The 25,198-nt window shown below is 45.2% G+C and overlaps 1 protein-coding gene across 2 annotated transcripts in view; it reads left to right on the top strand.

Annotated features, from left to right (window-relative positions):
• Window positions 1-25,198, top strand: part of LOC101583960 (pappalysin-1) — a 132,599-nt gene that overhangs the window by 70,589 nt on the left and 36,812 nt on the right. For both annotated transcript variants that reach the window (XM_004641459.2, XM_023701594.1), the window contains exons 7-10: window positions 5,981-6,149; window positions 8,488-8,671; window positions 16,603-16,813; window positions 17,672-17,843. In XM_004641459.2, the coding sequence (XP_004641516.1) occupies window positions 5,981-6,149; window positions 8,488-8,671; window positions 16,603-16,813; window positions 17,672-17,843 (736 nt within the window). The remainder of the gene's footprint in view (window positions 1-5,980; window positions 6,150-8,487; window positions 8,672-16,602; window positions 16,814-17,671; window positions 17,844-25,198) is intronic.

The raw sequence follows: 25,198 nt of genomic DNA on the forward strand, positions 1-25,198 counted from the left end.
TGTTGGCTTTCCTTGCAGCCCTCCTTTTTCTCTGATTTTGGTCTGCAAACTTAGGTTGCTAACCCTCCAGAAGAGAAGTTTATTGTTATTACCATACAACTTAGGCTGTTAAGCTTAACCTCACTATCTGTCTGAATATCAAACATTAGGCATAAAATGGAACAGGTATTTTTCATCAAGTATTGATATCTTGAACTTTAAGTCCCTACAGAATATGATGAAAAAAAATTTAAAAATTAGAATATATTTTAAAGTAGGCATAAAGAATTATATAACTCTTACGCTTACACATAAGTCCAAAAATCTAACCATATACAACCTTGAAGCAGGACAGTCCCACAACATTCCTTTTCCTGTCTCCTGCCTTCATTCACCACCCTTTTCTTTTTTTTTTTCTTTTCAAAGTTTTAGCCACCCTTTTCTTTTTGAACAATCATCTACCTGAGAGACAGTACAGCAGCACCTGGCATGTCATGACAAGCAGCCCGTATTCAGAAGACCAGAATGACAGGCACTCCAAGCATGAACCTACTATTACAAATTGCCACCCTCATCCAGACAGAAGGAATGTGATTGATAGAGTGCCGGCTTCAGGAAGGCCACTTTTGCTAGACATGGTGGTACGTGCCTGCAACCTCAGCACTTAGGAGGATGAGGCAGAAGGAGCCTCACTCAGAATAAGTTCAAGGCCAGCCTGAGCAGCACGAGACCTTGTTGCACACAGAAAAAGGAAGGCCATCTTTGGTGGGAAATAAGTTGTCTCTGTCTCTTAGACCTTAGGTTGGAAATCACTGGTCTAGGGGATATTACACAGGTGGGAGTGCTGTCTGATCACATGTGTCTGACTCTGCCAGATGCTGCCTTATTTTCTCTAAAATATTGCTCTTTTCTAACTGCCATGAGAGACCTATCAGGTTTCCTATGTGCCTGGCTTCCTATTTCCTGTATCCTTATCAATACCTGAGATTATCAAAGCCTAATTTCTTCTATTCCAAAGAGCTTTTAACAAATGCACAACTCTGTTGTTTGTCTTCATAAAACTGTGACACCTAAAAGTTGAAACTCTGAAAGATTCCCAGTTCTTCATCCTCACTTGAAAAGAAACTCAGGGACCAGGCAAAGAAAGTGAGATCCACAGTCACCCAGGAGGTCCAGCCTTTGAATCTGATTCTCAGTCCTCTTCACCAGGGGTTTCAAGTCTGTTGTCAAAAAAAAAAAAAAAAAAAATTCTTTTTCACCTATTCTCTTCTTTAACTAACTGCCAACATTTAAATATCAAGAGAATTACAATTAAGGACCAGAATTCCTCATGAAATTCTTTAATGAAATCAAAAGCCTTGAAAGCAACTGACCTACAAGACCTCCTTGGTCAGGAGCAGTGCTGTTGCTTCTACACATGCCCCTCCCACCCCCGCTTTCCTTCCCTTTCAGCTCGCCTGGTCACATTGTCTACCTGAATGTTGCCGTCCACTGAGTCTTCGTCGCCTACTCTTCAAAACCTTGGATACCTACCACAATATAGTGTTTAGAAATCCACAAAGAGCAGGCTAGAGTCAGGTGCTCTAGGAGCCTCATTTTTTTCCCTGAAAAGCTGAGGTCCTCTTACACCAGCTCTTTCTCAGTCTCAGTTCTCAAATGACCCTGCAAACCTGACCTCCAGGGAAGTTTTATTTTCCAGTGGTGGACATGCTGTCTTTTCACTTGCCTCCCTCTAAGCACCCGAGGATGACTTATAAACTGCCTGCCCGGCCTTAGCTTCATTTTGCAACAGCATAATTGCAGCAGGCCACAGGAGTTAAACCATGAGCCACAGGACAAGACTAGAAGAGCCTTCGGTCAGCTCTTTCACTCTAGTTTTCTCTTTGTTCTAGCACTGCCCAGTGAGTTCTCTGCTAGGCATAGTTGGTGTCCACGTCGTGTAGCAGTGGGGACAACAGCTGAGGGATTGGTTAATAGCCTAAGGCTCTCTATAGAACTTGCATCTGTAAATAAATACGTGAAAGAAAGTGACTGAAGTATGTTTTCCGGCTCTGCACTGGGTCTCCACCCTTGCTCAGTATGAGAATTTGATGCATACAATTATCTCTGTCTCTTCCCCTATGCATCCAATCAGTCACCTTCCTTCAAGAGTGCTTTATTGTCTCCTTCTTTTATTATTCTTCTTAAACATCCATCACTTCTTCCCCCATTAAAAATTAAAAGAAAAGATCAAAGTCTTTCCTTTTTTTCTTGTTGTTCTTGTTTTTATTTTGGTGTTGCAGAAATGTCAGGGTTGTTGCAGGGTGGTTGTGTGGGAGGACCAGCTGGGGTAATGTTTATCAGTTTTGGACATTGTGTTCACACAACCTTTTTCAACCAACAGGATAGAAAAAGAAGGAGCAGGGAGTTAGGGAACACACTGGCAGATCTCCATCCAGATTGTGTCCAGGCGGAGTGCCCTGGGCAAGCCATTTTAAACTCATAGTCTGAAGGAGAATAACATCACTACCCCAAGAAGTTATTGTGCGCTTGCACATAATGTGATGTAGATCGAATCCAGTGGCTGATGCCTGACACACATCACATGTTATCTCCTGCCTCCTCTTCTTCCTGTTTGCAAGCCTTCAAGAAGTGTACAGACAGATGTGCTGGAAACCCAATAATGCCTCACTCCACAAAAGGTTTTCTGGAAGGCAGTAGTGCTAATAGCCCCTTGGAAAAGGGTTTCAGAGTTTGGGGGATAATTTCACCTTAGTTTCTTCAGGACATCATAACATACATTAGAATTTTGAACTTTCCGAGAAGTCTTGTCACATAGAAGCTGATTGGTCTCATTAATCCACTGTAAAGGGCTGGGGAGATGGGTCAGTAGAATAAGCACCTGCCTGGCAAGCACAAGGGCCTGAGTTCAATCCCCAGTTCTGCAAAAAAAGAAAAAATCCACTGTTACCTGTGCTCATCTGACTGAAGGACCTTTTGGTCAGGTAACACATGTGACCAGGTCATATCTTCCTCTCATGCAGAGACAACAGAAAGATAAATTTCTCATGGGACCTCATAGATTCTAAATCATTTCTCCCACATTGACCTTTTATTCAATTGACACACATAGCCCATCTGTTCTGCATCTTTTAACCTGTTCTGAAATATGCCAGGAATTATCTCTACCCTGAATATTTTTATATAACTGATTCTGGATTTCATCCAGATCCTAGTTAGAGGTCCTTTGAATAAGGAGCTTTCTACAAAAGTTGACCCGCCTCTTCCTCAAATGAGCATCCTCTACAGTTTCGCTTCGTTGTCATGGCATTCTGTGTGCATCACTGTCTAAAGTGACTCACTATTCCTCAGCATCCAGACTTCCCTCTTAGCTACCCGGGATTCCATGTACCTTATTGGTCCCCTCCAGCACAGTTCGGTATCCAGTGAGACCCTATCAGGGTCTGTTCAATAGAAAAACTATGGGTGGCAGCTCATCTTGCTCATAGTTCCAAGAGATAAATCATCTCATTGCTTTCCTTTCACTGATGAAGAAACTGAGCCTTAGAATGTTGCCTCCACTTCAAAGTTCTCACAACTGATAAATTTCAAAGCTGCGGGGCCGGGGAGATGGCTCAGTGGAATAAGCGCTTCCCTGGCAATTTCAAGGACCTGAGTTCAACCCCTGGTTCCGCCAAAATACATAAATAAATAAATTTCAGAGCTGGAACTTGAATTTCAATTTCCTTGATCAGTATAGCACTGTACCTTTTCCACCCAGGGAAATGAAATGTTTCATGTTTTCACTTTCCTATGAAGAAGAATGTAACATGCACAGAAGAAGGAAAAAGGTACCATTTTGACATCCAAGGCCCCAGGGCCCAGAGAACAAAGTCTCTTTTCCCTCTGGATCCTCACAGGACAGGGGCTCGGAGCCTTCTAGAGTATGGAGCAAGCAAAAGTATCTAAACTGAAAGGCACAGGTCAGAAACTGCTTGTGAGCTGCTAGAAGCTTATGGAATAAATCTATTTAAATTGGAACCACGTGGCTCCTTCCCCCAGCGCTTACACAACATGAACAAATGCATTGTTTGGTGTCAAAGCCCTTGCGTTGACACCATAGTCACAGGCTCTTTAAGATCTCTGCATGCTGCAGTGCTGAAGGCTCAGGGGTGGGGAGGAGGCCGAAAAGGAAGAGAATGGGAGGAGCCCAATCTGTGTCCCTTGATGTCATTTGTCCTGTCTATAGGGAGGGCATATGGGAAGTGTGCAAAGCCTCATTGGAGAGGATCTGAGACCAAAATTAAGTGTTCATGCTTCTCTGAGCATTTAAGAAAGTGTGTGTGCCCATGCTGTGTTCTGGAGGCCTGGAGCTCCTCTGCCACTCCCACTTTGTTTCTTACTATGCTTGGAGCAGTAGGCAGAATGTGCAGTGTGAGTAAGCGTGTCCTGATGGAGCCCTCAGCAGAGCATTGTGAAATAGGCACCAAGAGCATGTTAGAAAGCTCTCCAGAAGGTCGCTATAATCTATAGTAGGTTAAAACTGGAAAACAAGACATTGAGGTTATGGATGAAAATGTAGCTCTCTGTGTGTACTGTAGGTATCAAGGCAGACACCATCAGAGAGGTGACAGTCAGAGAAAAGTAACCCTACAAAACTTTCTGAGTCAGAAATAAACACCTCAGCCTCAGTGCACTGCTTCGGAGCCTTCATTTGTTTCTTGTCATTTGGCAATGGATGTTGTGTAAGGCATATTTGAATGCACAATGTAATGTTCATAAGGTGAAACGGATAGCTCTGCACACAAGGATGCCAAAGCCTAGAACTGTAGGTCAAGGTTAATTACAAGGACTCTTGGGTCACACATGTGGGTGAGAACTTGTACAAGTAACTTAATCTTTCTGGTCCTTCACTTTTCCAACTGTAAAATGAATAACACTTAGCTCAGAGGATTATTGTGAGGCTGGAGTGAGCTCATGCATATAAGCAGTGAGTGAATAGGAACTAATGTTACTGAGCGTCTGAATAACTGTAACGTAAGAGGAAAGAGCCAAACACAGGAACTTCATATGGTTTCTGTTTGCACTGCTAAGTATTAGCACCCATCCCAGGAACTAGTGGGCACCCAGGGCCTGTGGTTATTTTGCATCTAGCATGAGGCTACTGTGTTAGAGACAGGAAAGTAGGGCTAGGGATATAGCTCAGTGGCTTAAGTGCCTGCCTAGCAAGTACAACGTCCCTAGTTTGATCCACCTTACTGCCAAAACACAAACAAACAAAAAAGAAAGAAATTTGCATATAGCTTGGGCAAGATGAAAGAGTAGAATTCAGCCTAGAAGAAAAGTGAACAGTGGCTGCAACAGCAAGCAGCCAGCCTTGATCTCTGCAGTTGTCACTGACAATTCAAAGGTCACCTTGTAGTTTATGAATGACTCCGACCTCCATCCCTTTGTTGAGTCTATTAGCTGTGTGAGGCTTGCTCAATTTGAAGGGATGCTGAGCTCAGAAAGAGAGTATGGTTGGGCCACACAGCTTCTAGATAAGGGGAGATATATGTATTTATGCATTAGTTACCAATAACTGAGTGCTTTGGATGTACCAGGAATTCTGCTGTGTGTATTTTCAGTATTCACTGAATTAATTCTCCCAAGGCCCTCAGAAATGAATACTCTTACAAAATATAAACAGGTTTTAACATAGTGCCTGGAAATAAAATATTTACTGTAATCTTAATGATTCTCATTTCATAAATTGGAAAACAGAGGCTGTCAGGTTGGAAACCCAGTAACTTACAGAGCTGTTAAGTGGCAGGATCTGAATCTACATAATGTGTCCTCATAATTTGAACTTCTAATAGTGAACCTTAACCATGGCCTCCAGCCTCCTCTACCCCAAGCAGCCCCCTTTCTTCCTTCAGTCTCAGCATCCTGAAGTTCTGAGAAGTGCAGGCCTTGTCCTTCCTCCACAGTGTAATTGTCCATGAGCAAACACCCCTCACCCTCTCATCTTTTCCCTTCTCAGCTGTGTGCACTTTGCCTGTAAGGCCTCTGACTGCCCAGAGCTGGCCGTGGAGAATGCTTCCCTCAATTGCTCCAGCAGCGACCGCTACCACGGGGCCCAGTGTACTGTCCGCTGCCAGACGGGTTACGTGCTCCAGATACAGAGGGATGATGAGCTGCTCAAAAGCCAGGTGTGTAGGTGCTGAGCGCAGAGCCTTCTTCCAGCTTGGGGAAGGGCGGCGGGCATGAAACATGTTCTCTGCAGAGTCTCCAGCACAGGAAATAGTGCTGCTAGTGCCACAAAAATAGTGGTATGAATATAGTTCTGCCATGTAATACACATAGTAGATATCTCTCTCTCCTCTCTCTCTCTCTCTCTCTCTCTCTCTCTCTCTCTCTCTCTCTCTCTCTCTCCTCTCTCAACTTACACACACATGAATGAATCAAGAAACCAACAACTGCATGTAGACTCCTCAGAGAGCTCCTGTGCAGTGTATTCCACATGTCATACACATCAGTGTCTTCGTATAAGTTGTAGATCTTCCAGAGGATGAGCTGAATGTGTAAAATAAAGCTTTTGCAATTAGGACTCTACTATAATTGAATGGGGTGCTTTAGGTAGAGGCGAGTCCTCTATGACATGTTCATTCATTCATTCTTTCTTTCTTTCATTCATTATAAAGCATGTCCATTGCAAATCAGATGTTGTTCTACATTCTAGAAAAGACATGATTAAGTAGACCCGGGCACTGTTCTCAATGAGCTTAGTTCCCAGTGGAGAGAAGGATGGACAGTTCATGAGCAGTGACCTCACAGCATGATTTATACTGTAGAGCGAAGTGTAGGGTGTTGTTGAATCCCAGTGGAATTCATGGGAAACATCCTAGAAATAACATGAAAACTGAGAAGTGGATAGCTAGACAAAGGGTAGGAGGGACAGACAATACTCTGGCATTGGCAGGAAATGTATATGGAGGCCCCTTGGTGAGAAGAAGCATGCCATAGGTGGAATTTTTATGTCTTGTAAATTCACCCCAAGTCCTGAGACTAGAGCCAGGTCAACTGCTGCAGCAAGTGCCAGCTCACTCAGGAAGTTTAGGCTCATCCTTAGGGAAACAGGAAACTGTTGAAGGGCACACTGTGGTCACATCATATCAACCAAGGTACTTCTGGCTGCCCATGTGGCTTGGAGTCCAGCAGGAAGAAGGGTAGCAAAAAACTTTCTGGACATCTTTAGTGGAGCACATGAAAGACCAAATGAGCCTCATGTGCCATGTGCCACAGTAAATGGGCTGGAATGATGTGGCAGGATGCTGCTCAGGCAGATGTTTCTTTGATGTCTCAGGTAGGCAGTGGGGCAGTGGGACAAGGGTGCAGTGAAAGATCCTTCCAGCCCAGGGATTTGAGGATCCAAGAGCTGTGTTTCTGGATGCAGATTTTCCAGGGCTCTGGACTTTGCATCTTCACGCAAGTCACAGGCACCTCCTTTGTTGTTGGATATGTCTAGCTGCACACAGCTTTCTGGGCTTGCTAGTCTAAGAGCCTTGCTTTCTTCCATGTATCAAATACGGCAGGTCTGAACTCCTGTGGAAACAAAAAGCTGTTTTGGCAGTGAAAGACCTCTACTCCCTTTGATGTGTGTTTAACAGAGGAAAATGTCCTTTACTATTAAAATCCCAGATCTACACTTGGCATCCCCAGTACTTGGGGACTTGGTGCTTTCTCTTTGACTGGAAGCCTGTGGGCTCCTGTTGAGCATCTTCCCCTTGGCTGCACAGCGTGACCTCACCTTTCCACCAACACAGCCCTCATCTTCTACTTTAGTCTATCTCTGCCAACTCTTTCATTTTCCCCAGACTTGTTTCTTCTTCATATCCTTATCTCTTGATTATTGAGCCACCAAATCTGAGAATAAGGAGTGTTTGATAGAGCAATTCTCAGATTTAGTCAATTCATTTTATCAGTAGGAAAACTCAGGAAAGAAAGGACTTGCACATGGTCTGATCATATAAAAGTCAACTACTCAGGTCTCTTGTACCCCAAAGAAATATCTACTGTGTACCGAAGACTCCTTTAGGCTCCTAGTAGCCACCTCCAATAAAAGATAATCATGATCAACACCCAGGGGCCAGCATCCACCACTTTAACCACACTTGAGCCTTTGGTAAAGAAGTTGCCATATTTAGGAAAGGCCCTGGATTCCCAAACCCTTGTCACAAAGATGGAAATAATAATCTGAAAGACTCTATAAAGGTAGAATAGTCTCTGAGTTCATGTCCCACATATGCTTACCCAGGTATTTAGCATATAAGCTCCCTAAGCCTCAGGTTTCTCACCTTTAAAAAGGAACTAAGCTTTCTATTTTGTACAGCTTTTGAAATTATTTAAAATGAGCTAATGTTAAGCACCAGACATTGGTCTCCTGGTGTCCAGGCAAGACTGAAATGTCATGTGTGGAAGAAGTGTGTTTTTCCACAACTTCTTGGGCCTGGTCTGCTGTCCCTTACTGTGCCTATCTCTGCTTTTTAGACTGGACCCAGTGTCATAGTGACCTGCGCAGAGGGCAAGTGGAACAAGCAGGTGGCGTGTGAGCCAGTGGACTGCGGTGTCCCCGATCACCATCATGTCTATGCCGCCTCCTTCTCCTGTCTGGAGGGCACCACCTTTGGCAGCAAATGTTCTTTTCAGTGCCGTCACCCCGCACAGTTGAAAGGTATCATGAGTCTTTGCCTCAGCTCAGCCTTTCTTTGTCTGTGGGAAACCTAGAAACTACTTCCAGGCCCTCCCTCTAGGTCTTAAACACCGAAGGTTGGACCAGGTTACAGCTGTGTTCTTGATTTCTTTCTACCTATTGTGTTTATATAAACTGCCCCATTGTGCAGCTAAGGAAACATGTGGAAAAAATGTCAGTGAAAAACCTTCTGAGACTGCAATATCTTGCTGGGTTGGGGATGGAGAGAGTAGAAAAAGCTGCTTTTGATGCTGATGTAACTAGTTTACCAGCATAACTAGAGCCTCTAAGCCATAGGAGGTAAGTGGTATTCATATTTCCATTTTTCAGAGGAAAAAACTGAGCCTCAAAGTTTAAGGAGTCTGCCCAGGGTTGCTGTATTTGTGTTGGGGGTCATGTCTTCGCACAGATTAATCTTTCTACAGTACCAAATATTACTCTAAAAGAAGTAGGTATAGAGGAGAGAGATGCAGGTGTGGAGACACATGGCATCTTTTATGGATGGGACACTGAAGGTATGGAGGAGAATTCAACAGTCTGACATGCTGCAAAAGGATCACAGTTTGGAAACTTCTGAGAGATTGACCTGGAGGTTCTAGAATGCCAGAGCTCAAAGAGCTCTTGGAGCTCATCGAGAATAGCTAGACGTATTGAGAATCCAGAATCCAGGTGGACAAGGGGAAGGAACCTGTACAAAAATCCCCTAAGTTGGGAGCACTGTCAAGGAGAGTGCATCCAGCTTCTCACTGGCCATGCGTAGCATTATCACTCTATGCTTGACTCTGGAGGTAATGGAATGCTCTCTTTTGTGTGATTTGTCAGAGGAAACACCACTTCCACATCAGATCCGTACAGGACTACTACTCATCAGAGTACAGAGATGCACTTTTGGGTCTGTGATACAGAGTGCATCAGTGGGGCCCTGTGAGATGCATGGGATCTTGGGCAAAGTCTGTGGATTCTCTTACATTTTGATGTTCTATTGCATGTGCCAAACTTTCAGACATTTTGATGATTGAAGGGCACTAATAGTTTCACCAAGTTTTCAAGGAAACACATGATTCCAAAATATTAGGAAACTCAAATGACACAAGACTCAAGCACAGTGGCTATGTTTAATGTCTTTCCATATTGCTATCGCTGAACCCAGGACCTGGCATACAATAAGACTCAATAAAACGTATTGGCTGGATGACTAGAGAGAGTGATGAAATAAATACCACAAGGCACATTTCTTTTAAGAAATGAAGCAAAGACCCATCAATCTTACTAAATTGCCCCAAAAGAAAGGCAGGAAGTGCATCTGGGACACAATCCATAACTCCTCTCCTTTTTAACCCAATAAGATTTGAATAAAAAAAAGTTATAGACATTTCATTTGTGCTATTATGAAGATTTAGGTCAGAGAGAGGTGAAGAAACCAGTGGAAATTGGAAAGCCTCCAACTTTCAGGCCATCCAAGCTAACCGCTTGGCCCCATTTGCCAATGGCATACAGTATGTATTAATAACTCCAGACTAGGAAATCACACTTCTTTCAATCAGAGGCCCTTGGGAAAAGGAGATGTATAAATTAGCATTGATTACTATAGCTTTCTTTGTGGCCAATTAAAGCTCTTAAAGTGATGCAGGCCCTGGTTGCCATTGCTTTCTGTTGACTATGTTTGGGGCAAGCTATAGAAGTGAAGCCTGAGGAGGACCAGCACCTTGAGGGTGCCTATTGTCTTGAGAGTACTGAGAAGCATTCCTTCCATTGGTACACTGGCCCTCCTGCCAGCTGCCATTTCTGCAGCTTGGTTGTCCACATTATCAGGTCTCCAAATTCCTGCACTGAGGCTTCTGCCCGGATCTTCATAGCTGTGTTAGGCTCAGGACTTGCAGCTTCTCTCTAAGCTTGCTGTTTTCGCCTCACTTGCCTCCTTTCTCAAGGCTGGGAGTAGACAGGTGATCAAACCACTTCTTCCCCATTACTTGGGGTGCTTCTTTTTCTCCTTCCACCTGGATCTTCTTCCTCTCTTTTGGAATGTATGAAGCTGAAGGAGCAATAGCTTGAAAGTTAGCCCAAGTTTCTAGTCTTGGTTCTATCTATCCCTTTCCAAAGTTTTGGATTCATATGAGTAATTACAGATCTAGGAGGCTTCAACCTCTCCCTTATAAAACAGGCTTATGGGTGCTCATTCTGAAGGCTCAGTTTGAGGATTAAGAGAGATGGTATATATAAAAGGCTAGAGCTAAAGGAAAGTAAGAGAAAGGGCTTGGTGTATATTCATTTTCTTCGAAAACACCCTATAGAAACCTGAGCAGTGTCTGATATCTCAGTTACTAAACTACTTGGTTCAAGGGGCCCTTGACACTTGAAATATGGAAACATGGTCCACGTTCCATGTTTCTTCCAGGCCACAAATTTGATGCCTTCAAAAGAACAATTACCACGTAGGGTAAAATACTGAGTGTAATCCCTGGGAAGCAGCACAAACCCTCCTCACCCTTACATCCAGCTAAATTTTTCTCAGTCATCTTGGAATATAATTTGAATTCCAACCTGTCTTCAAGATTGAAGCAAAATATCATAAGAATTCGCCATCTTAAAGTTACTTATGCTAACGTATTTTTTAATCTAATGAACCTAGGAAAGTGCATGAAGGCCCAAGACATCTCAAACCCAGAATAGAAAACTTGAAAACCAGAATCATAAATGTTTAATCAAATGTCTAAAAATATATCACTTGCATCACTTAGTTAACCCCAGCTCAATTCAACTATGCCATGTGCTTTTAATATTTACAGGGCATGCAGCTTCTAAAGCAAGCATGGCCAGATGCTGTGAAGATCTTTGTAAGAGATCTTTGTTCCTAACACAGCCTTGTCCTTAGATTTAAGACTTGGTATACTCAGGGCTCCCACTTCAAACCCATTTGTATTGAGTCTTTGCTGATTCCTTATTTAACTGAAGAAGAGAGGAGCCCTGTTGGATGTGGAGAGTAGGCACATCCTATGCTGTTCAGTATTCACCCTTTGGGCTGATGTGGTAAAGTGGTAGAATAGTGTATTTTGTGTTTTCCACTTGCACTTGTCCATCCCTGCCTGCAAAGAAGTGTCCAAGTTATGTGACTCTTTTTTCCCTTTCTTAGGAAGGATTCCTCTCATTATCCCTCAAAATCACTACTTTTTAAAACACTTGCTTTCTTATCTAGCAGTTGGAACAATAATTAGGGGCCCCTGGTAAAGAAATTTGGAAGTGGAGAAGACATCATTCTGGAAGGATGGGAGAGGGTGCAGATTCGGAAATTTTATTGTGGGGATAGTCCTTGGTCTGATGACCCTCCGCTGGTCTAAATTCTGGACTCCATAAGATTTTCTGTGAACAGTGACCCTTCCTTGGCTGTGCTCAGGGGCAGAAGCCAAAATGTAGATGGAGAAACTCAATGTATGAGTCAGGTCAACCAGGATTGAGCTTCAAGTCTAGTTTGAAAAGCCATTACTCTGGCCGTCTAAAGTCTTAGTTTTCTCACATAAAGGTGGGATTAATCATTACTTGCAATTATGTTACTAGAAGGATCGAGAAGATGGTGTAAATAATTCTTCCTTGGTCAACTGCAGGGATTCACAGAGAGACAATGACAAGATTTGATGCAGGCATGTATGGGGGAGGAAAATTAAACAAAGTGCAATTTGATTAATTACTCAGTAGATGATATACATTCTGAGGATGTCAAGCCCGTTGTATATGTACACTTTAACTCCTTGTGATTACTGGGCCCTAGAAAAGTACCTTCAGAACTAAATCCAGCCACAGTTGTAGACAGGCAGAGTAAGATTTATGTTTCTGACTTCAAAAGATGGGAAAATAAAAAAGGCTGGCCAGATAGCTTAGTGGACTAAAGCACCTGCTTAGGCAGAATGCAATGGCCAGGATTCAATCCCTGGCATGCCATGCTGGCCCCAACCCTGGGGCATGCTGAGACAGTGATTAAGAATGGGTGTGGTGGTGCATGCCTGTAATCCCAGTGCTTGGGAGGCTGAAAACAGGAGGATCATGATGAGTCCAATCTACATAATGAGACCCTGAACACCCTGTAGACCCTGTATCAAATACATTAAAAAAAGATGAGCAAATGAAGGCACAGGGACTCAAAAGGATGAGATCCTAATATCCAGCATCACCATCCATGCCTTCTGCTGGAAGCTCCAGGATTCTATGAGCTTTTGCTTTGTGACCTGCATCATCTTTCTAGGAAGTGCAAGTAGGGGATGAGGAGAGAGTACAAGAAATTAACAAAGATCACAAAGGCTGTCTTCTAAAACTAGCTACCACTGTATGCTGCAAGAACTCAGACCCTCTGGGAACTCAGAGGGACAGTATAAGACATGCTTCCATGATCAAAACCCTACAGCTGACATGTAAATCTGCCAGGTCCATTTCTGGCTCAGTGCTGCTTACCACCTTCCTTGTCTTTGAGCTGGCCCCTCTTGTGGACAGAGCACATATCCATGTCCAGAACAAACAATCTCAGTGCAGTAAGCATCCTCCAACATACAGAGGTCAATGCAATGGGCAGGTAGGGAGAGCACAGATCTGCATCTGCCATGCTAGCTGTCTTCAAAGCCCTTAGTCAGTTCAAGTAGTAGATTTAGTTGGGGAGTGGAAATTGTGATTCTGTACTCTTCATTGACTGCATTTTTTGAGTTCTTGTGGAGGACATATCCATGGTCCTGAACCACTGATTCTTCCTTTAAACATGTTGCTTCTTTTGACACTGTCGCCTCCTAACTACAGTACTTTCCCTAAGAATGTGTTTCTAGTTTACATTTTATCACTTGATTCCTTAACATTCTGCAATTTTTATGTTATCTTGTTACATAAGAACTGAGACTTTCACTTCACAATTCACTATCTGCAGAGCTGGTCCAGCATACTTTTTAAGATCCCAAACACATTGCCCAAAGATATTTTATCCCATGAGCAATTTAAGTAAGATGTAGATCATATATCTTTTATAGCTCTCTTTCCCATTAAGTTTAAATTATGCTTGAAACCCTCTCCCCAAACACTGACCACCCTGATTTCCAAAGCAAGATAAAAGGAACTTGGAAGTCCCTGGGCTCTGGAAGCTTCTCTACTTCTTCAAGATCCAAAGGAATTGTCTTCCTACACCCCTTCTTCATTTAACATGATGTGAACATGTCTATAGCTGGCAGCATTACAGTTTATCAATGGAATATTTTCTCTGAGGTTTACAGGCTCTGGGATGTCTTCTGCTACCCAGATGAGTCACACAGCTAAGGGAGGCAATGAGAGAAAATGAGTGGGGATAGAAGGAACAGCAGAGCCCTATGAAATTACAAAGTGCTTGCCTCTCTTTCTGTTCTTCTACTTGCTTTGTTTTTGTCCTCAATACTTGCCACCCACTAACACACTAAACACTACAATTTACTTTTAGTGTAGTTTATTGTGTTTTTCCTTATACAGCTAGATCATAAGCAACAAGAGGGCAGCGTTATCCTTGTTCTGTTTTGCTTTATTTTGTTTTGTTTTGTTCCGTGGTTTCCCCCTAACATATAAGAGTGCTAAGAGGAAAAGGAGACAGGGAAGAAGGACACAAGCTTAGCAAACAAAGACATTGACAGCAATTTTATGGGTCCTTTTTGTAAATGCTACTGCAATTAATCTTCTCAACATACGAAAGTCAGGACCAACTGTGTTAATTCTGAGAAGAAGAAAGTTGAGGTTGGCTCTCCCAGGAAATAAGATCTGTGCTGAACATTGAGAGCCAACTTTCCATTTTAAAAAACCATCTCTGTGGTTAGACAAAATTGGTTTCACAAGTGAGGTGCTCTGTTTTGCTTTGCTATAAGACAAACTAAAAACTTGGTAAAGTCCTCTCCTTCTGAGTCCTTGTTTCTAAATGAATATTGTCACACAAGGCATGCTGTTTATTGCAGGATAAATGAGGTTCTATATGAGAAGCACTCAGAGCATAGCATTTGCTCAATAAATGTTGTTTTTCTCCTTATCACTCTATTCCTCCAACCTTCAACTCTAAGAGCCCTGGCTGTCAACACTACTCAGTTCTAATGAGGGAAGAAAGAATTTCACTGAGAAACACTCGGTTTAGGTCCTGCTCTAACTATTTTGGGGAGACTGTAGCAGGCTCTGCTCAGAGAACACATGAGCTGGCAAGGTGAAGGCCTTTCTGCTGTGTTTTATTTTTAACATTCCTACCAGCCCAGTGTCCCCATAGCAGTCAGCCCTCTGCGAGCTGGCCTGAGCTGCGGCGCAGTGCCCCTGTCTTGGCTTATTTGGCAGAGTTTTTCTGACCACTAAGCTTCCACAGAAAACCCAACCTGATATTGTGATACAGCGACTTGCAGGTATGGATAGGAGCAGGACAGATGCAAAGGTCTCATCAGGGGGATGTGACTGGTTAAGGTCGCACAGGACACAGATTTCAGAATTGGAGTAGATTCCTAATAGGAGCTGGCTTATTCTGCCAGCTGCAGAGGCAAGTCCCTGTCTCTCAGCAAACTGAATGGGTGGAAAGACAGTGAAGATCTCTTTTCTGGGCAGCATGAGCAGTTTAAATGCTATGGTAAGCAGCTTTCCATTACTGCAACAAAATACCAGATATAAACAATTGAAAGGAAGGATGCTTTATTCTGGCTTGTAGTTTCAAAGGTTTGAGTCCTCTGACATCAGTGGTTGGTGGGTCTGTTGATTTGGGTCACTTGGTAAAGCAGAAATAGGCTGAAGAATTGGCTGAAATAGCTCAGCTAGGAGAGCGTTAGAGTGAAGAAATAGGTTGAAGAGGAGCCAGGGAGATGGTTCAGTAGAATAAGTGCTTGCCTGGCAAGTGCAAGTCTCAGTTCAAACCCCAGTTCTGCGGAAGAAGGAAGAAGGAGGAGGAGGAGGAGGAAGAAGAAGAAGAAGAAGAAGAAGAAGAAGAAGAAGAAGAAGAAGAAGAAGAAGAAGAAGAAATAGGTTGAAGAGCATGGTTCAGAAAAGCTGCTCATCTAACAGCCAGGAAGCAGAAAGAAAGGAAAAGAGGGGCTGGAGAGATAGCTCAGCAGTCCAAGCACCTGCCTCGCAAGTGCAAGGATCTGGGTTCCATCCCCGGCACCACATGCCATGCTGGCCCCAGAACCCCATTGTGCCATGCCAGCCACTGAAACTGGATGAGGTATTGCTTGCCTATAATCTCAGTGCTGAGGAGGCTGAGACAGGAGGATCACTATAAGTCTGAGCTGCATAGTGAGACCCTGTACAAAAGAAAGAAGAAAGAAAGAGAGGAAGAAAGGAAGAAAGGAAGAAAGGAAGAAAGGAAGAAGAAAGGAAGAAAAGAAAGGAAGAAAGGAAGAAAGGAAGGAAGGAAGGAAGAAAGAAAGAAAGAAAGAAAGAAAGAAAGAAAGAAAGAAAGAAAGAAAGAAAGAAAGAGAAAGAAAGAAAGAAAGAAAGAATCAGAGACAAAAGGGGTCTACTCTCTGCAACTAGGGCCCCCCTCCTGTCTACATCACCTCCAAATAGCACCTTCAGGAGAGATCTTATCACTGAGGTGATCCATAGGGAAGTCAGGGCCTTCATGATACAAACACTTTCCATAAGCCTACCAGCAACTAAGTCTTCAAAACAATGAGCCTCTTGGGGTGCCATTTTGGATTTCAGCCATTATACAAGCCTAAGGTTGTAGTTTATCATTGAAATGGAAGCAATTCATTCCCCAGTTGTTTTATGCCTCCTCTTCTTTGCAGCAGCTTTCTGGGGCTCCCTAAGAGCCTCTGTTAAAAAGTGGAAGAAACTGGAGTTCCACCTGAGAAATTCTCTTGGTGGTCAAGTCAGCTAAAACCCAGCCAACCTCTGTATTAGGTCAGTTGACAAGAGCTCTCTTGTCTGACAACCCTGCCATTTGTGTCTCCCAGGCAACAACAGCTTCCTGACCTGTATGGAAGATGGGCTGTGGTCCTTCCCAGAGGCCCTGTGTGAGCTCATGTGTCTCGCCCCAGCCCCAGTACCAAACGCAGACCTCCAGACAGCCCGGTGCCGTGAGAATAAGCACAAGGTGGGATCCTTCTGCAAGTACAAGTGCAAGCCTGGGTACCACGTGCCTGGCTCCTCTCGGAAGTCAAAGAAGTAAGTAGGGCCGGGAACAACCTCACAAGGTCTGGGAAGGAATAGAGTCAGATTTAACTACTTCTTTGGAAGGCAGCACTCATTGCTTTGCTGACCTATCAGTCATCCCACTCTGTTTGGCGGAAAGCATGCAGAACTGCAGATTTGGGCCCAACAGAACTAACTTTAGGTTCTGCCTTGGCTGCAAGCTGGCTGTGACCTCAGACAAGTGACTTCAGTTCTGTGGCATTTCTCAGCATCCAAAGGAAGATGATAAGAATAATTTCTACATCAGGTTCCTGTGAAGAATCACTGAAGACACATGAACAAAATACTCATAACGATGTTTTGTAAAAGCCAGCCTTGTGGTACATTCTAAAAAGCTGAGGCAGAAGGACCACACATTCCAGCCTAACTTGGGCAACTTGGCAAGGCCTCATCTGAAAATAGAAATTCAAACAGACTGTGAATTTGGTTAGTGTGAGATTAAGCCCAATAGTCTGGGCTTAATCTCCAATTTTCAAAGATAAAGATCCTTGTGCAGAGCGGCTGCTTAATACATAGTGAGTGCTCATATGGTTGTTGTGTCAACACCCATCAGAACACTCCAGAAGAAAGGGGGAAGTCAAGAGGTTAATAGGGCAGAGTTTCATCTTAATCCACATGCCACTGAGAGAGTCTGACCTTCCCATCTGCCTCTATGGAAGGAGTTCTGTGAATTCTTCTCCTATAATCCCTACACTTCCCTCCACCACCTGATGGGACAGGAAGGGAATCAAGAAAAGGAAGACAAGAATGAGGCAGTGTGGCAGTATGTTGGGAGGGTGTTGCTCTGCAATTTGTTCTTGAGCTGTCTCTTCTTTCCTCTCTTCTTTGAAGACGGGCCTTCAAGACTCAGTGTACCCAGGATGGCAGCTGGCAGGAGGTAGCTTGTGTTCCTGTGACCTGTGACCCACCTCCACCCAAATTCCATGGGCTTTATCAGTGCACTAATGGCTTCCAGTTCAACAGCGAGTGCAGAATCAAGTGTGAGGATAGCGACACCACCCAGGTAAGCCTCCTAGGACCTTTGGTGAGGACCCTGGTCCCTCTCCTCTCCACTCACCAAAGACCAGACTATACCATCGCAATGACTCCAGTCTGCTATCTACATTGGCCTGGAGTACATCACTAATTAGCATCCTAGGCAAATTAATTTCTTTGAGTTTTGTTTCTCTCTCTCTACAATATCATGCTTCAGTTATTCAGAAATCTTTGGCTCTGAGTATGTTTTAATACGAGAACCTTACACAGGAAATTAAACATGGATCCCCAGTATGTGAAATTAAGTTACTCTGACCAGAGATATTTTTTCCCACCTTTCTCAGTTTTCTATCACTAGCAACACCCACATTGGTCCTTGAAATATTTAAGATCACAAGACCCCCATTATCTTTAGACATCAGTTGGCTCCTGAGCAGAAGGGCCCATATTTAGCAGAGAAGTACGGTTTTGAGCACATTGTAGAAGAAAGGGAGGTCAAGAAGAGCTGAGAGGGTTTGAATTTTATTTCTAGACACATGAGAGAAAGTCCTGCCTGCTTCTACTGAGGAGTTCTGTAGAGGGAGTTTTCTACATCTCCTCATCTAGCGTTCATCACCCAACATGATGGGCAAGGAGTCAAGAACTGGAAAGGAAAGTGAAAGATAGGAGGGACCATCCTTTAGGGTCCATAACCCAACCCCACATGCACAGAAGTGTAAAGACCATAATCCAGGTGAGGTCAATTCCAGCCAGCTGAGCTCCACCACAGCTCTCTTCTTTGTCTGGTCTCGCTTGTCTGTATTATTTGGTGTGCACGTCCAAATAACCCACCATCCTCAACTTTTTCTGATTCCCCTCCCTCATGTGCAAGCTACTCGCGATTCCCATTTTCCCTTCAAAACATCTCCTAACGCTGTTCCTTTTGGTCCCCAGGGCCACCAACCCAACCCTGGCCCCCATTCTCCCTTTTTTGAGCCACAGGCAAGCATCTTGCTTGTTTCTCTCCTGGTCATGGCAGAGCTCACCCACCAGGCTCCCTTTCCCTGTGGGCGGTGCTCCAGATCCCTGGCCTCCCCAGGGAGACTTAGACCCTCCCTCTTGCATCCTTGTTGGGATCCCCAGTTCTCAGCACTAACCACACGGCCTGAGTGTTTTGGGGCTTCGCACCACTTCAATGTCAGCACTCAGGACAGGGCCTGGCACTTAGTAGGCCCTCACAAAGTGGCAATTGGATTATGGATGAGAAAAAGGGCTGCAATGAAGAGCAAAGCCAATTTTCTCACTTTCCAGATGAGAAAACCAAGACACAGAAATCCATCTGCACCCTGGGTGACGAAGTGGCACTCACAGCCTGAGTCAGCACCCAGGTGCCCCTCTCAGGCTCTGAAAGTCCTTGGCCATGCACGGTCCAGCTCCGGGGGACACCCATCAGTGCTGGTGGTACCCTTGGCCACATCCAGGGCACAGGAGCCTGTGCTGGAACCAGCATGGGCCAAAGACTAGGATGATCTCTTCCGGGACAATCCTCTTCCCTCTCCCTCCCTTACATAAAACTGTTGCTAACAGCTATGCAAACTGCTGAGCCAAATACTCTTCTGGCTTCGGCCATGCTATCAAACTGAAACCCAGTCTGCCTGGGGCCTGCCAGGGAACTTTCATGGCCAGTTTGTATTTAAAGGATAGCAAAATGTAAATTTATCAGACGACTCAAGCAGCTCTGTTTGGCAATAGGCGGCGAGGCTGGACAGGACCGAGCAGGGTATTGCTTGTCAGCTGAAAGAATGAGGGGGTGTATGCCAAGCAGACTCCCAACACAATTGACGTTTCTAGCATGTACTGAAAGTGAATTTGCTCTACCCTCAGACCAGCAGCCTGAGAGCCAAAGCTAGTATTCACCTCAGATCCCCTCTCTCTGCCTGTAAACACAGCAGAACTGCAGGGCCCAGAGCACCTCAACTCCAATGGCTTGTAAGGAGCGGGGATTCTTTGTTTTCCAAACAAGTTCCAGATCCTGGCAGGAAAGACAGAGTTTATTGTAGGAGAGAGTCACATACTTCCTCTGACTGCCACTAAAAGCTTGAAAATAAATAATCTCCACTGCACTCATTTTCTGGGAGGCAAGATAATGCTGGATTTGGAGCCCGGGTTCAAATCCTGGCTTCACCACTTAGTAGCTGGAGGATCAGTTACTTAACACCTTAAGCTTTAGTTTTCTTGTGCATACAGCGGGGGAGGGTGCAATGCTACTTTCCTTGTAGTTTATTTTTGAGGACTCAATCAGGCAATGAAAGCAAGGTATAGCTAAAGAGTTGGGGAGGGTGCTGCTTACGCCAGTGGGCCTGGCCACCCAGGGAAGTGACAGAGCCCTGCTTTCCTAGTTATGGCAGGGGAGCCAATCCTCGGTGCTCCAGGTGGGCTCCTAAATGACAGAGAAGCAAAGGCCACTGATTAAAAGCCAATCCTCTGCTGGCTAGCTCCAGAAAGTCAGAGAACGGGCATTGGATTTGCACAAGGGTGGCAAGTGGTGAAATCCGGCCTTTCGCTCATGAAACCCATAGACTTAGTGTCACTTTAGTTCTTCTAGAACAGCACTGCCTAGCACCCAGTGCACTGCTGAAAGCATTTCATACCTGTGCTCTGCCGCTGGCTGCATTTGGCCATGGGACACGCACAACATGGTTATGATGGCCCAGTGACTACATGCTAAATGCTATTGAATTCATTGTGTTCCATGTTCAGTCGAAATAGAGAGGCTTATGCTTAGTGTATTACGCAGTTCAGCCCTCGCATATATAGTGTCCTTGTCCTTTTAAACCAAGATGGGGAACGTAGTCCTAACCCCTCTCCACTTCCTGAGTGTTTTCATGGACCCTAAGCTGGGATTATATTCTTGCTCTCTTTTTCACAATTCATAATAAATCCTTGAGAAAGAGACAATATTTGTTTTACAGATGCACACAGGAGGCCAGAGAAGGCAGCAACTCACTCACAAATTGGTTTCCGGTTGGTAGGCAGGGCTTTGGCCTCACAAGGCCTCCTCTTTCCATTGCCCCTAAAAGTTTCCAGGGCAGGCTGGTGGTAAGGGGCAGGGACTCCTTGGACAAGCAGCCTGAGGTGCTAATTGTCTCAGGATTTAATCCAGCTCAGACACTGCTGTGCCATTTGAGGTGATAATTTAGGCCCGGCCCCTGGTGAGAAGCACCATGGGGGTCCTACAGGCCATTAAGGGGGCAGCCAGTTTGGGGACAGGGACAAAGCCTGTAGAGATGCCTGCAGCGGGAAAGGACAATGGCCGCACATGCTTTGTGGACCAAGAAACCCATCGAATACTGGGTTTCAGCAATTCCGCATGGCCGGAAAGGAAGGGTGGCAGAAGAAGCAGCAACACCCTCACTTGCGTCAATTGGGGCAGCTTTGCAAAGAACTTCCTGTCACCTTTTTGTCAGCCTCCTAGAGGCAAGCAGAGGAATCATGGAGCAAGGGCCCTGGAGCTTGGCAGGATCCCTACAGCCTGTTTACGTTTAGGGCCCCTGAAGCTCAGAAAGGACAGGAACCTAGCCTGGGCCCCGTGAGTTTCCCAGGGACGGAGTCAGGTCACAAGCCAGGTCTCAGCACAGGCCACACCTCGTGTCCATTCTCAGTGTTTAGGCTGCATCCCCCCAAGGAAGGGAACACCCGTGAGGACACTGACCCGGAGAGTTTCCCAATCTGTAGAAAGAACATGATTTCTGGTAGGACAAGTTGTTAAAATGATTTATTGGATGCTGGGTATTTAATAGGCATTTGACAATATGGATCTCTATGGATCTGGGTGGCCAAAGAGCTAGAGGAGTTAAAGGGAATAAATGGCTGTACACACAGGCAAGAGCACAGAGAGGGAAACTGCTTTGGCAAAGACACGCAGACCTTTGGTGAGGACTTTACCTTACTGTGCCAAACACACACACACACACACACACACACACACACGTTTCAGTTTCCCAAGAACAGCCCCAGAGCTGGCTTCCATGCTTCCTGGGCCAGAGCCTACAAATCCTCAGATCTCCTGTGGACTCAGGCAGCCACAGGCAAGGCCACTTGCCCTCTGCGCCAGTGGAGGCAAGTGCTCAGTGCACTCAGGTGGAACATTAAAGGAGGTTCTAAGTACCTCGCAGCTCCAGAGCCTGGCGTGCCGAGCACACCTCACAGGCAAAGGTGGAAAGGTGAACAGGAAAGAGAGGCACACTGCGGAGACAGGTGGTTCTCCTGGAGGAAGGACCAGCAAGATCAGGAGGTGGAGCTAGAATGGCCTATGGGTTCCAGTGTGGAGCACAGAAGTCCTAGCCCACTGTAGGCTAGGGTTTCTAGGCAGTAGGTTCTAAAAGAAGATGTAGAAGATTTAGCAGCAAAACAGGACCCTGAGCTGGGTGCGGAGGGAGACTGGAGGCAGTAATGCCAGAGCCTTGTGCTCCCACCTTCTGTGGTGAGGCCTCCCCCATTTGAAACTCCCAGAGCAGATTCCTGTGAACGCAAATACTTTCTCTGCTGCAAACCCAACTCTCCAGCCAGCTCTGGCCCACGGAGTGCTGAGGTCTGCAGCCCTTCAGGGGCTGGAGGCCAAATGCATCATCAGCCCAGGCCAAGGCTCCAGGAAATTGGGGTCAATTTCCTACTCCCCTGAGGGCCCAGCAGAGTCATGGGGCCTAGAGCCTGGGGCTCCGACAGGGAGAGTCTGGGTTCTCCAAAGCCACATGAAGCTCCCTAAATTCTCCAGAAGCCCACACAGGACTGCTGAGTGTGACTCTGTAAGTCACCCACAGCTGCAGGCTCCGGGTGGGCCGCCTTCTTCCAGGGACCTGGAGTCTTCTTTTTGCAGTCATACCTCTTACTTCTAGCCTAGGAGAGACCTGCAGAGGGGCCCTTTTCCTCCTGAATCCTGTCTCCCTGCAGCTGTTTTCCCAGACAGGGCAGTTTCAGCCTACATCAGCCTTTTGAAAGAGTTTATTCATTTCTTCACACACACACTCATCATTTATTTCTTTTTTTTTGTTCATTTCATTTACTTGCTTACCCATGTTCTTTCTTGACTATGCATTCATTACTCTTCTCGTTCATTAAAATTAATTCCATTGCCCTCTACCCACTCATCTCATCTTTGGTTAAACAAAGGAACAGGACTAGCTCTGGAGTGATGGGTGAATGGCCTGAATGGGGAGGCATTACTGAAGGTCTCCAGCACACAGAGATGAACACAGTGCTGTCCTGGGCCTAAGAGAGCCCATAACTAGTGGGGATGGTGGGACCAAGGACATAGTGCCACAGGTGTGGAGCTTGTGTGCTGTGGAGAATGGGGACATGAACCACCATGCCAGACAGCACCTTCAAACCTGCAGGTGGTGGAAGCCAGGGTTCAGGGTTGGTAGCGGAGTTGTGCAGAGCAATGAGCAGGAAAGCAAGGCCGGGGAAGGCTGAAAGTGGCTGCAGAAATCTGAGTGGAGGCTCTAGGTCAGAGGAAGCTGCTGTGCAGCTTCTCGCCAGAGGAGCAGTTGGGCCTTTGAGTGTCTGTTGAGTTCCTTGTCTTACCCTAAGCCTCTAAGAGTGATAGCAGGCATGGCTGGTTCTTACATCTTCCAGAAGAGGGACCTCTATCCTGAGACCATGCAAGCCCTCTCTCTCTTTCCAGACTCCATAGGATAGTGCCTCAGGCCCCATCTGGTTCACCCTCTGCTTGCCTTCCTTCCTTAGCCACAGGAGCAGAACCAGCTTGATCTCTCCACTGCTCACTGTTCTTTCTGCTGTCACACACCCTCCCATCTTCCTGGAAGGCTCTTCTACTCTTTTTGTGCCTGGGATTCTCCCAGCTCTTTTTTTTTTTTCAAAGTTTTATTGATAAACAGATAGCAATGAGACAGTTTCAAATCAAATCGGAAGTACAGTTTTAACACATAATACACTGCATATATTCTTCTTAGTGTTTAATTGCTGTACAAGATGCGGACTTGTGATCCTATTCACAAACACCATTAGAACAAATCATTCTATTCATTAAGAGAATGCAACTGTATATCCTAACCACTTTGAATACACAGATACAAAATGGACATTCATCGGTATACCCCATTTTTTCTAAGTTCCGTTATTGAATATTATATGTGTGAACTCAGCAAAATATTCTAAAAGAGTCCAGTAGCCCATAATAGCATTGGGCCTTCTGTTTAACTGGCAATGTCAGAAATTATTGACCTGAGTCCCCCACAGCTCAACATAACAGCATGGCTTTATTTCCTATATTTCATCTTCATACTTTTCTACTGGATGGTTAAGACCAAGGTAAAGCAGGACCTATGCAACAAGAGTTGTAGCATCTCCCAGCTCTTAAAAGCTGTTTTTCCAAGTTTCACTTCCGCTAAGAGGCCTTCCCAGGTTGAGCCTTCACAACCATTGGTCCCTCCCAAAGACTCACAGCACTGGCACACCTTGGCCTGGCACCACTGAGCACCAGTGTGTGATGGGGGTGGCAGAAACTATGCCTGCCTTTCCTGCCACCTGACTGGGCCAGGTGCTGGCCCCTTGTGCCCCACATGTGGGCACAGAAGGCGCACTAAGGAAGAGTTCTTAAATTCAATGGAAGCTCTAAAAGAGGGAAGGACCTCCCACTGGGATCTTGGAGATTAGGAAGGGTTGATAAAAGGGGTGCATCTTCAAGCTGCAGTTGCCTAATACTTTGCAGAAGACTGAAAAATAATACAAAGTATATGTTAAAGAACTATGGGGCACACAGAGAGGAGAACTCCCATACCATGCTCTTGGAGCCATTAATGAAGCAAGGAAAGAGGAGAGCAGAGGAGAGGGGAGGGGAGGGAAGGGGAGGGAAAAGGACGGGAAGGGAGAAGAGTAGAAGGGAGGGGAGGGGAGGCAAGGGAACCCCTTAGAAGAGAGAGCTTCACATCTGGGCCCAAGTTACCTAGTTAGTGCCAGGCACAGCCCTGACACAAGATGCTTTCTCATGGACTAAAAGGAAACAAGCTGTGTGCCTGTGTCTTCATGAACAGCCCCAGAACACACACTTGTACCATGTGTATACATAGACAACTGCATTGCTGATGGGCAGCAACACTAATAGAGGATGCAAATCCAAGGTACGCTTTCTCTAATTGTAATTTCCTGAAAGTTCACTGAGCTAAGATTCAGGAAACCCAGGAGATAGGCTGTCTACAAAGCCAGCGACATACTTTTTTAAAATTCTGCATCCTTAGCTTTCCCCTCTGTCAAATGGAGATACTAAGGACATCTTTCTAAGGATGACTGTCAACCCTTGTTAAGCAATCGTTTTAGAACCCTTTTCTGAGCTGTGGGAATATGAGAAACTGATTTTTCCTTCCTCTGAGAGGATTTGCTGTGGGC

The sequence above is a fragment of the Octodon degus genome, unplaced genomic scaffold (genome assembly GCF_000260255.1).
Source record: "Octodon degus isolate 3935 unplaced genomic scaffold, OctDeg1.0 scaffold00137, whole genome shotgun sequence".
Taxonomy (NCBI): Eukaryota; Metazoa; Chordata; class Mammalia; order Rodentia; family Octodontidae; genus Octodon; species Octodon degus.